Raw genomic sequence first — 10509 nt, forward strand, 5'->3', positions numbered from 1 at the left:
ACCTGTCGGATGTGGTGGAGGTGCTCTTCCCAACTCTGGTTGAAGATCAGAATGTCATCCAAGTATACTACTACAAAGGAGTTGGTGAATGGCCACAAGATGTCATCCATTAGCCTCATAAAGGTTGCAGGAGCATTCGTCAATCCGAAAGGCATGACCAACCATTCGAAGAGGCCCTCCTTGGATTTGAAGGCAGTCTTCCACACATCGAAGGGTTCGATTGTTACCTGGTGATATCCTGACTTCAGATCGATCTTGCTGAAATATTTCGCCCCCTTTAGTTGGTCTAGGAGGTAATCAATCTGCGGGATCGGGTACCTATTACAGACAGTGATCTTGTTCAGCGCCCGATAGTCAATACAGAGTCTCCACGTCCCATCCTTCTTCTGTACCAACACGATCGGGCTCCCACGGGGCGATGAACTCGGACGGATGTGACCTTTCTGCAGGAGCTCCTGAATCTGCCTCTTGATTTCATTGTTCTCCAGAACGGAGCGTCGATAAATTGGCCCATTGGGTAGCGGCACAGTTGGAGTCAGATCGATGGAGTGCTTGACTTGACAGTGCAGAGGAACCCCTGCCGGGGAGGTGAAGATGTCCTCGTACTCCTCCACAACCTTGTCCATCTGTAGTTGTCGTGCAGAGGGACCCTGTTTGGAGGCCGCGGCCACTGTCTTCTTCTTTCCTTGAGGGCGTATCATCAGGAAAACAAATTTCCTGGTTTTGGAAATGATCTTACTGCATTGTTTTGTAGTAATCAAAGAGATGGCGGCAGGTGGTGCTACCTCTGGTATCCTGAACAACTTATTTCCCAATGTAATAATAACAACACGGGGCCTTGATTCATACACAGCATGTCGCTTCCACAAGTATGGTTGTCCTAGTAATACATCACAAACTTCAAGGGGAGCAATGTCACACAATACCTCATCCGTGAAGGGCTTGATGTTGTATGGAAGGCGACACTGCTGGCTCACGCGAAGATCTCGTCCTTGGTGAAGCCACCCAATGGTGTATGGTTGTGGATGTGCTGTGGTCGGTAAGCCCAACCGCTTCACGACCTCTGCCGAAATGAGGTTCTTTTGACTCCCGCTATCAACAATGAACTGTATCGGGGAGCCCTTTACCCACATCTGGGAGTGGAAGAGACGCTCCTCCTCCTCTGGATCTTCGGGTTCATTTTTCTAGATCTTTGCGGTAGCAACAGTGGCGCTGGGATCCGCATCAATGATCTGCTTCCCTTTTTCATACCCCTTATCGGGTTCTGACTCAGAGTCGGAACATGCATCTGATTCTGAAACCTTTAGCTCAGCCACCAGTGACTGCTTGGTCCGACACTCACTTGTGTTGTGAGTGGAGCTCTTATGGAACTCGCACCATTTTCCAGTGTCCTTTCTCGGCTTCGCGGCATTGTTCTTTGCTTGCAGCTTCGGCTGGTTGTCTTGGGTTGTCCCGCCTTGGCTTTGTCCTTTGTTCTGTGGTTTAGGGGCACCTTTCCCCTGCTTTGGATTCGCAGATCCAAAGTCTCGCTTCTTTTGTTTAAACTTCTGCTCGACCTTGACGGCATATCGGTATGTTGCGCCGAGCGAGGGGATGTTTAGGAATTGTATTTCTTCCTGGATGTACTTGTGCAGGCAGCCACGGTATTTGAGTATCAAATGTTGCTCTGAATCCTTGATACCCAACTTTGTGCGAAGGGTATGGAAAAGATTGGTGAACTCCGGCACGTCTTGGTCCCTTCCCTGCCGCAGCGTGTCCACTTTATGTATTCATCCTCATAGCTTCCGACAGGGTAGTACTGCTCCTTGATGGCATCCCAGAACAAATCCCAGGTGGGTGCGGTTGAAAATAGTGAGCCAGTACTTTCATCCTTCTGCTCGCAGTAGGTTTCCCACCAGTCCTTGACGTGGGGGGCTGCTTTGAGAAGAGCAAAAACAATCTTTTCCCGACTCGAAAATTCATGAACAGAAAAATAACCCTCTAGCAGATTTAACCATTTATCTACGGCATCTGCGTCTATCTGACCCTCGAATATGGGGATTTCAAAATTAACTTGTAACTTAAAGGGTGTGGCGTTTCCAGAGTAGTTGTTGGAAGCCGATGCGTTGCTTCTCGGTAGCCACTGAAGGATCTGGGAAAAGTTGTCCATCATCGCGTTCCGTTGTCGCTCGAGGGCTTCTTCGAGCAAGATTTTGATGGGATCTCCCGCCCCCTCGTCTTTCTTCTCGTCCGCCATGGGAGGCCGTCGGGATTTGCGAGGCTGGTCTTGCAAAGGTTCAACTAGTTCAAGGCCTAACTCCTTATATCCCGACCTTGTTGGGGACATGCAAAGAAAAACAGAGAAAAAGCAAACCGCTCTGATACCACTGATCCGGATTTAAACAGGAACGCAACAAATTACAGAGATAACCATATACACAAAGATGCAGCGGAAATAATACTTCATTTCATTAATGGAAAATACTGAAATATGCTTACAACCAGAAATGGAAATAAACCAGCTAGGGCGATGGTAGCTTATCTCTGAGAAGAGATGTGATGGCTACATGCCTCTGAACTGTGTTACAATGAGGCTCGAAGGCCTATTTATTGTTGAGAAACAATGGAAAACCCTTAACATTCCAAAACCTAACCCTAGGAGATGAAACGCCAAACTGTGGGCCCCGTTTGGGGTAAATTGGTACATCAACTTCCCGGGGTCATAACTTTGGCATATGATCTCCGTTTGACGCGTACAATAGCTCATTAGAAAGATCTATCCGAGCATTATCATTGTTGGAACGGGCAACATCAGTCCATCCCATGGACCCCTGTTGCCCCCGGATTCCCCAAAAAACGTCGTTTAGGGCCTCAAAACGGCTCCGGAAGTTCAGGACCCGAAAAACTGCTAAAAATAGTAAGTTGTGCTACAATTAAGGAAACTGAAAATGCTGAGAAAGACAATGGTGGGGGTCCAGGTGGACTTGGCAGGTGGCCACCAATATCCACCTGGATCAAATGTCTAGGATATGAACCCATATTGGGAGAACATCCACACTAGTTGACTTGGCATCAAACTCAACATGTCATTTCTTCAAGAATGGAGATTGAGATCCCCATAGCCAGTGTTAGCACAAGATATTTCTTTCTTATTTGGTCATCCTAAGCACCCAAACTAACCACCCTTTTGCTAGAATGAGGGTGTGTGGAGAGGACCCCTCCACTGGTTCAAAACTGTTCTTGGGCCACTTCTTCTATTCCTCCAAACTCATTCTCCTCCCTAGAAGATGCTAAGATACCACTCGAAAGATTCAAATCCAATAGATTTCTAACAAAACTAGAACCAAAAAAACTATATTGTTGAACAAAATCATAGTTTCTAAGGACATCAAACCTATAACAAAACTCATTCAATGTTGTTATCAGTTCATATCTTGAGTGCAGTCTTGCTAGAAAGGAAAGATACACATGAGTAGATTTTTGTAATCAATGTATATGCTCCAGTAACCTATGGAGACAAAATTGAATTTTGGGATTCACTGGTCTCTTTAAAAGAGGATCAGTAGCATCTAGATAACATAGTAGAGGGGTTAACAAAATCTTATTTTCCTCTAAGAAGCAAGGCAACAATATAGTTAGAGACCCATTCAGGGAAAGAATGGAAGATTTGGTAAATGACTTGGATCTAATTGATATAGTTCCAAAGAAAGGGAAGTGTGCTTGGATGAATAAAAGAAGTGGAACGGGTCACATTATAGTAAGATTGGACTTGTTTCCACTCCACAGTAACTGGCTTCTAAAAGGAGTGTATTTTTCTTCCTTAATCATGGCATAAGGAGATGTGGATCATATTTTGCTGGAAGTTTATCCTATGGAAAATATAGGTCTTATACCATTATGTTAAATCTAGGATGGTTGATGGAAGAAGGGGTATTTGATCTAGTAAGGAAGGCATGGACAACTCTAGTGAACGACACACTCTCCTTTGTATGGGAATCCAAGCTGTAAGTGGTAAAGAAAGCCTACAAGACTGGGAAAGGAGACATTCAAACCTCCTGGGTTGAAAAGGATTGTGTTTGTGGAGAAATTGTGGCATCATCATAATTTGATCAACAACATCACATTGGAAGACTAGTATCTCGAAAAAGAAAAGGAACTGACCCTACAAATATTTTTGGCTAGTAGACACAAGGAAGAGTACTAGCATTTAAAGTCAAGGAGTGTGTGGCTAAAATGGGAGATTAGAATGCAACCTTCTTCCATAACCAATCCAAGGCTCATGAGCTTTGAAATCTAGTATGAGTAATCACACTTGAAGGTAAGCCAAAACTAACCTCCTTCCTTGAAATACAGAAAGAAGATTTCAAACACTTCCAATCACTTTCTAATGAAGATAGAGAATTAGGGATGGACAAGGCAATGGAGTTTCTTTAATGTGTCCCTACAATTGTCACATATCTTAATAATCAGAAGCTAACAAGAGAAAATCAAGAATATAAATTGGTGGAAGAAATCTGGTCTCTGGATCCAGATAAATCCCCTGGGCTTGATGGTTTTACAATGAGAGTCTTTTGAACATTTTGGTTCCTCATAAAAAAAGGACTTGTTGAAGATGTTAAATTAGACTCAAAGGAAGGACAAAATTATAGGGAGCATGAACTCCTCCTTCCTTACCTTCATCTTCAAAGAGTCAAAACTAGTGAACTTCGTGTGCTTTAGGCTTATTTCTCTTTGAAATGCAGCCTATAAAATCCTTACGAAAATCTTGGAAAATATAATAAATAAAGTTCTTATGGAATTAATATCTAAAAATCAAGTATGTTTTATGCAACATCGTCAAATTTTGGATACCATAATATTAGTTTAGGAATCCATCCAATCTAGTTTAGACAGGGGGGAGTTAGGTTTTGTCATAAAATTATACATGGCCAATGATTTTGATCAGATTATACACTCTTTTTTATTTTTAGCCCTTGAGAATTTGGGTTTTAATGGTAATTTTATTCGATGGATAAAGGCATGCATTGGAGCTCCATGGATTGTGCCTTTAGTAAATGGAAGACCCACCCAATTCTTCACAGTTTCTAGGGGTTTACGAAAAGTGGGTTCGCTTTCCCCTTTGTTGTATATTCTAGTAGCTGGAATTCTAAGTAGGAATTTGGAGCAGGCAAGAATAGAATGTCGGCATGTGGGAATAAGTATTGCATGAAATGTAAAATGTGTGAACCAATCACAATTCACATATGACACTCTTCTTTTGGGAGGATATTCAAGAATCTTTACAAGTCACTTTAAATCCATTTTGGACTCATATCTCGAGCTCTTAGGCAGTTTGGTGAACAAGAGGAAAATTCATCTCTTTGGTTGGAATTGCTTTGATTCTACTCTCCGTGAGATTTCCACAGTTTTATAATTCTCGGTGGAAATTGGGTGGAAATCCTTCAAGTATCTGGGAATCCCAATTTCCCTGGGAGCCATGAACATCAAGGATTTGGATTAGGTACTGCTAAAGTTTAAAAATAAGATTCAATCATGGGGATCCCAATGCTTAAATTCAACCAATTGAATTGTATTGATCAAATTGGATTTATCCCCAAAGAGCGTGATCACCCAGATAGGGAGTTTAATTCAGAAATTCCTCTATCAGAGGGTGAAGAGCAATGAAAAAGGGTTCCATCTAGTTAATTGGAATATTACCTACCTCCCTAAAATATATAGCAGACTAGAGATCAAGGATCCACATTTTTTGAATCTAGCCTTATTAGCCAAAATTATTTGGCGTCTGCTTTTTGATACAAAGGAGTGGTGGAAGCAAGCATTCTTGTGTAAGTACTTCCACAACAACAAACTTCTTAGGGCCAATTTTTTTTTATGGTCAAGGGCAAGCTCTAAGATCTAGAAAATATGCATAGTTGGCTTAACAGGAAGCTTCCAACAACACCCGAGAGGTTTTTTACCTCATCTGCTGCAAGCCGCAGCTAGGTCACACCGCTCTGCTCTTGAGTCTACATCCTCCTTCACTCACGGCCTTCGGCCTTCCTGTTTGCCATCACCCCTCCAAATGCAACCCCGGAGGCAGCAGCTGCCCAAATGGCCTTCTCTGCCCTCGTAAAATCCCTTCCACCCCAGCGTCCTCGTCCTGCAATTTTGAAATTCGTAAAGAAGTTGGATGGATTGCAAGAAGTAGTTCTTCCTCCTGCCTTTCCTCGTATGGCAGCTCTTTCTCTAGTAGAACGAGGCCTCATCGGGAAATTCACTGGCTTGTGGCCCTCCCCGAAGACAGTACAAATGTGGATCAAGCGGAACTGGGCAGACAAAATAAATGGCAAAATCTCTATTCGCTTATGTGGGAAAGGATACTTCACCTTCCACTTTGAATCAAGAGAAGACAAGGATCTAATCTTCAGGAACGGACTGTATTTCATGGATTCCAGAGGATTATATCTAAACAAATGGACTCTGAACTTCGATCCCGAACTTGATGTCCCTAGTGCAGTCCCGGTCTGGGTCCGGCTTCCTCATCTCCCTCTCCATTGTTGGGGAGATGAATCAGTTCGAGCCATCGGTAATGTTGTTGGGAAGTTTATTGATCGCAACGAGCCAAAGGACAATATGCAAGCTTGTGCGTGCATCTGTGTTGAAGTTGATCTCGACAAGGGTCTTTCGGAAGCTATCAAGCTCAAAGTGGATGACTAGACTCACATCTAGCAGCTGGACTACGAACAGATCCCATTTAAATGCAAGGTATGTCACGAATATGGCGATTTTGCCAACCACTGCTCTAAGTTAGTTGATGTTGAAAACGCTACACAAGATGAGCAATGGGAAACTGTAGAAAAAAAGACTGCCTCTGTTCCTAAGGCAAACCTTGAAGCTGCTCCTCCCAAGATTAATCACTCAGCTCCCCCCTCCACCTCCTCCCTGGATCCTCTCCTTAACATTTTTGTCACTGCTCCTCACTCTGAGACTCCTTTGGAATCATCTAACCCCTTTGATGCCCTTTCCCTCCCTGAAAATGACCCCCCCATCCCCATCCCCCTTTCGCAAACTTCTCCCTCTTCATCTCATGACCCTCCCCTTACCCGCACAACCAGGAGCTCCTCCAAAGAGCACGGTGTAAATCTGGAAACGCATAAAAAACAAGGACCAGGTAGAAAATCCATAAAGTAGCAAAGGGATGAAAATGCCCAAAAAGACATAGCCATGGGTACACAAAACCCCATAGAAACCTACATTCTGGGGCAAAATAGCAAAGAAGTAGCACACAAGGAGCAGGGAGGGCGAGCAACTCTCCGTATACCCCATACTCAATGATGAAGGTCCTATCCTAGAACAGCAGGGACTAGGGCACCCCTCTAAAATTGCTACCTGAAAGACTGATAGCTCATGAGAAACCAGGAATCTTAATGCTTCAAGAAACAAAACAAGGACATCAAGAAATGAAAGGAATCATTGATCAGCTCAAGCAGTATGAAGGTTAAATTTGTGAATCAAGGGGCCCTCCAGTGGAATCACCACCATCTAGAACCAAAGTACTTGGACATGCATATCCAATACAATCAGTTAGTATTGGATTAAAGTCACTCTAGAAATCAATCAGATAACAAACAGATAGTCATCTACAATATCTATGCACCAAATCACTTCAGAGATAAAGAGCAATGTTGGGCTTCTCTCAAAACAGACATAGAAGATGAAGATAATAGTAATATTATTCTTGGTGGAGATCTCAATCTCATACTCCACTGCAATGAGAAGAGAGGAGGTATTTTTACCCATGATCCCCACAGAACAAAGCTGGAAATTATCATGCAGGAACACGATTTAGTTGACGTTGTTCCAAAAAACTACAGATTCACTTGGAACAATCGCAGATTGGGCAAAGATAACATTATGGAGTGGCTAGACATGATTATGATAAATGTCTCTCTTCTTTCCGCTTACTCCACTGCTTATGCTATTGTCCTTCCCTATTCGGCATCTGATCATTATCCTACAGTCCTAGTCCTTGAGGCCCACTGCCCCTTGGGGCCCATTCCATTTAAATTCAGCTCACTTTGGAGCAGCATTCCCACCGCAGATCAGATTGTCAAACTCACATGGAGTCAGCACATAGAAGGATCGTCGGGATTCATTTGGGAAAGCAAGTTGAAGAGGACCAAATGTGCCTTAAAGGATTGGGCAAAGAATTATTACAAAGAACCGGAGAAGGCCAAAGCTGAAATAAAAAGAAAATTAGAAAGGGTCCACAGCAAAATAAAGGAACAAGGACTCTCCCAAGAATATAGAGCATTAGAAGGCGATCTCTATTTCCAGCTTTATCATGCCAATAGAGATGAAGAACAAAAATGGAGAATAAAATCGAGACAGCTTTGGTTGCAAGGAGGGGATAAAAATTCTGCCTTCTTCCATAAGCGGGCCACAGTTAGGAAAATTAGGAATAATGTAATCTCCATCACTGACGAGGAAGGTCATATCCAAACTACTCAAGACGCTATTAAGAAGATTACCTCAAACTATTACAGCATCTTCCTAACTGAGACAAAAGCAACAAAAGACTACTCAGATCTTCTTCAGCACTTGCCCACAGGAATCAGTGAGGAAATCAATGCAAGCTTAATCAAAGAAATTGAAGAGGATGACATTCAAAATGCCATCTGGACGCTCCAGCCTGACAAAGCCCCTGGGCTAGATGGTTTCCCCATTTGTTTTTACAGAACTTATTGGGGAACTATCAAAAAAGACCTTGTCAAAATGATAAGATGGGCTCAACGCAAGTGCAAAATCGAAGGATACACTAATGCCAGTCATCTTGCCCTTATTCCCAAAGAGAATAAACCCTCATCCTTCTCTCGTTTCCGACCCATTTCTTTGTGCAACTCTTCTTATAAAATCTTGACCAAAATCCTTGCTTTGTGCCTCAAACCTCTCCTTCCCTCTCTCATTTCTGAAAACCAAGGAGGTTTCTTGGCCAACAGACAAATATTCAACTCCATCCTTCTAGTCCAAGAGGCCATTCATTCTAGCCAAACTAGAAATGAAAAAGGCTTCATCCTAAAACTTGACTTAGCTAATGCCTTCGATCGAGTTAGGCACTCCTTTTTATTTGTTGTTTCGGACAAATTGGGATTTTCCGCGCCCTTCATTGACCTTGTAAAAGCATGCATTACTGACCCCTAGATCTCCCCTCTCATTAATGGTAGACCAGGGCCTTCCTTCCAATCTTCCTGAGGTCTAAGACAAGACTGCCCCCTCTCTCCTTACCTTTTCATCATGATGGTTGAATCCTTTAGCAGGGCCTTGGACTATAATCGTCGCATGGGACTTATTACTGGGATCAAATTTAGAAATGGAGTCAAGAACATAAACCATTCCCAATTTGCTGACAATACATTGTTAATGGAGGAGCCTCCAACATCATAGCTCATTGATTCAAATCCCTCCTAGATAAATATATGAGCTACTCCGGAGGTTTGGTCAACTACCTCAAGAGTTGCATCTATGGCTGGAACACTTCTACTCAAACTCTGCACAACATTGCCAACACTTTTGGAGTCCCTTTCAAGTTGGATTGGGGGCACTTTTCCTACCTGGGCATGCCAGTGAGTGCTAGAAATTTGAAAGCTACAGTTTGGGACACTATGATTGACAAAATGAAAAGGAAAGTGCAGCAATGGGGCACCTCTTGGCTTAACCCAGCCGAGCACCTAATTCTTCTAAAATCATGTCTCTCCTCCTTACCCTTATATCAATTCTCGCTCTTGCAAGCCCCAGCTAGTTTTCACCAAAACTGGAGGCCATCCTCCATCACTTTCTTTGGAAAGGGGGGAAAAATTAAAGAAAAAAATATAACCTTATAAATTGGAAACAGGTTATTCAATCTCAGGAGCAAGGAAGGCTTGGAATTAGATCACCAAAACTCCTAAATTTGGCCTTTGGTGGCAAGATTGTGTGGAGGCTCATTAATGGCAAGCCTGCTTGGTGGAAGAAAGTGTTAGAAACCAAATATCTCAATACCCCAAGGCAGCAACTCTTGGATCATGAGATCCCTAGTAGATCTTGCTCTAAAATCTAGGCGTTGTGTAAGAAAGTAATCCCCTTCCTTGCACAAAACATTTCCAAGGTTCCCAAGGGTGGCAGTAATATTAGAATTGGAGCAGACAAGATAATGGGCCAACAACCCATTAGCAGCAGACCTGGTACTTAGCAGATCTTATCCTTTCTTAACAGCATGGGGATTCATAATTTGGATCAGATATCTCAGTGGGATGCCCAGTCTCAGATTTGGAAAGGATGGACCTTACCAAATATACCCATTGAAATGGAAGCAAGCCTCACCAAAATTCAAACCCATCTTCATGGCATTGCCCCCACCAAACGCAACAGTGATGATGGCTTTCTTTGGGACCCCTCAGGCTCCAACTACATAGTCAAAGCCGCTTACCAATAGATCTGCAGCAATGAACACCCCATGCCCATTTGGATGCAGTGGAAAATAGCTTGGAAAATGGAGACCCTCCGAAAATAAAA

At 43.1% G+C, this 10509-nt stretch overlaps 1 protein-coding gene across 1 annotated transcript; it reads left to right on the forward strand.

The window, feature by feature from the left end:
• Positions 1–6069: 6069 nt before the first annotated feature.
• On the forward strand, positions 6070–6675 carry LOC149253091 (uncharacterized). The gene has a single exon (XM_089454364.1). The coding sequence runs from the start codon at positions 6070–6072 to the stop codon at positions 6673–6675; it is 606 nt and encodes a 201-aa protein (XP_089310490.1).
• The last annotated feature ends 3834 nt before the right edge of the window (positions 6676–10509 follow it).

The sequence above is a fragment of the Pinus tabuliformis genome, chromosome 7 (assembly GCF_031772625.1).
Source record: "Pinus tabuliformis cultivar Carrire ecotype Pingquan chromosome 7, CPIR1, whole genome shotgun sequence".
NCBI classification, from domain to species: Eukaryota; Viridiplantae; Streptophyta; class Pinopsida; order Pinales; family Pinaceae; genus Pinus; species Pinus tabuliformis.

Excerpts from the sequence above, each read along its gene's own strand:
- LOC149253091 (XM_089454364.1), top strand. The coding sequence starts at position 6,070 with ATGGCCTTCTCTGCCCTCGTAAAATCCCTTCCACCCCAGCGTCCTCGT.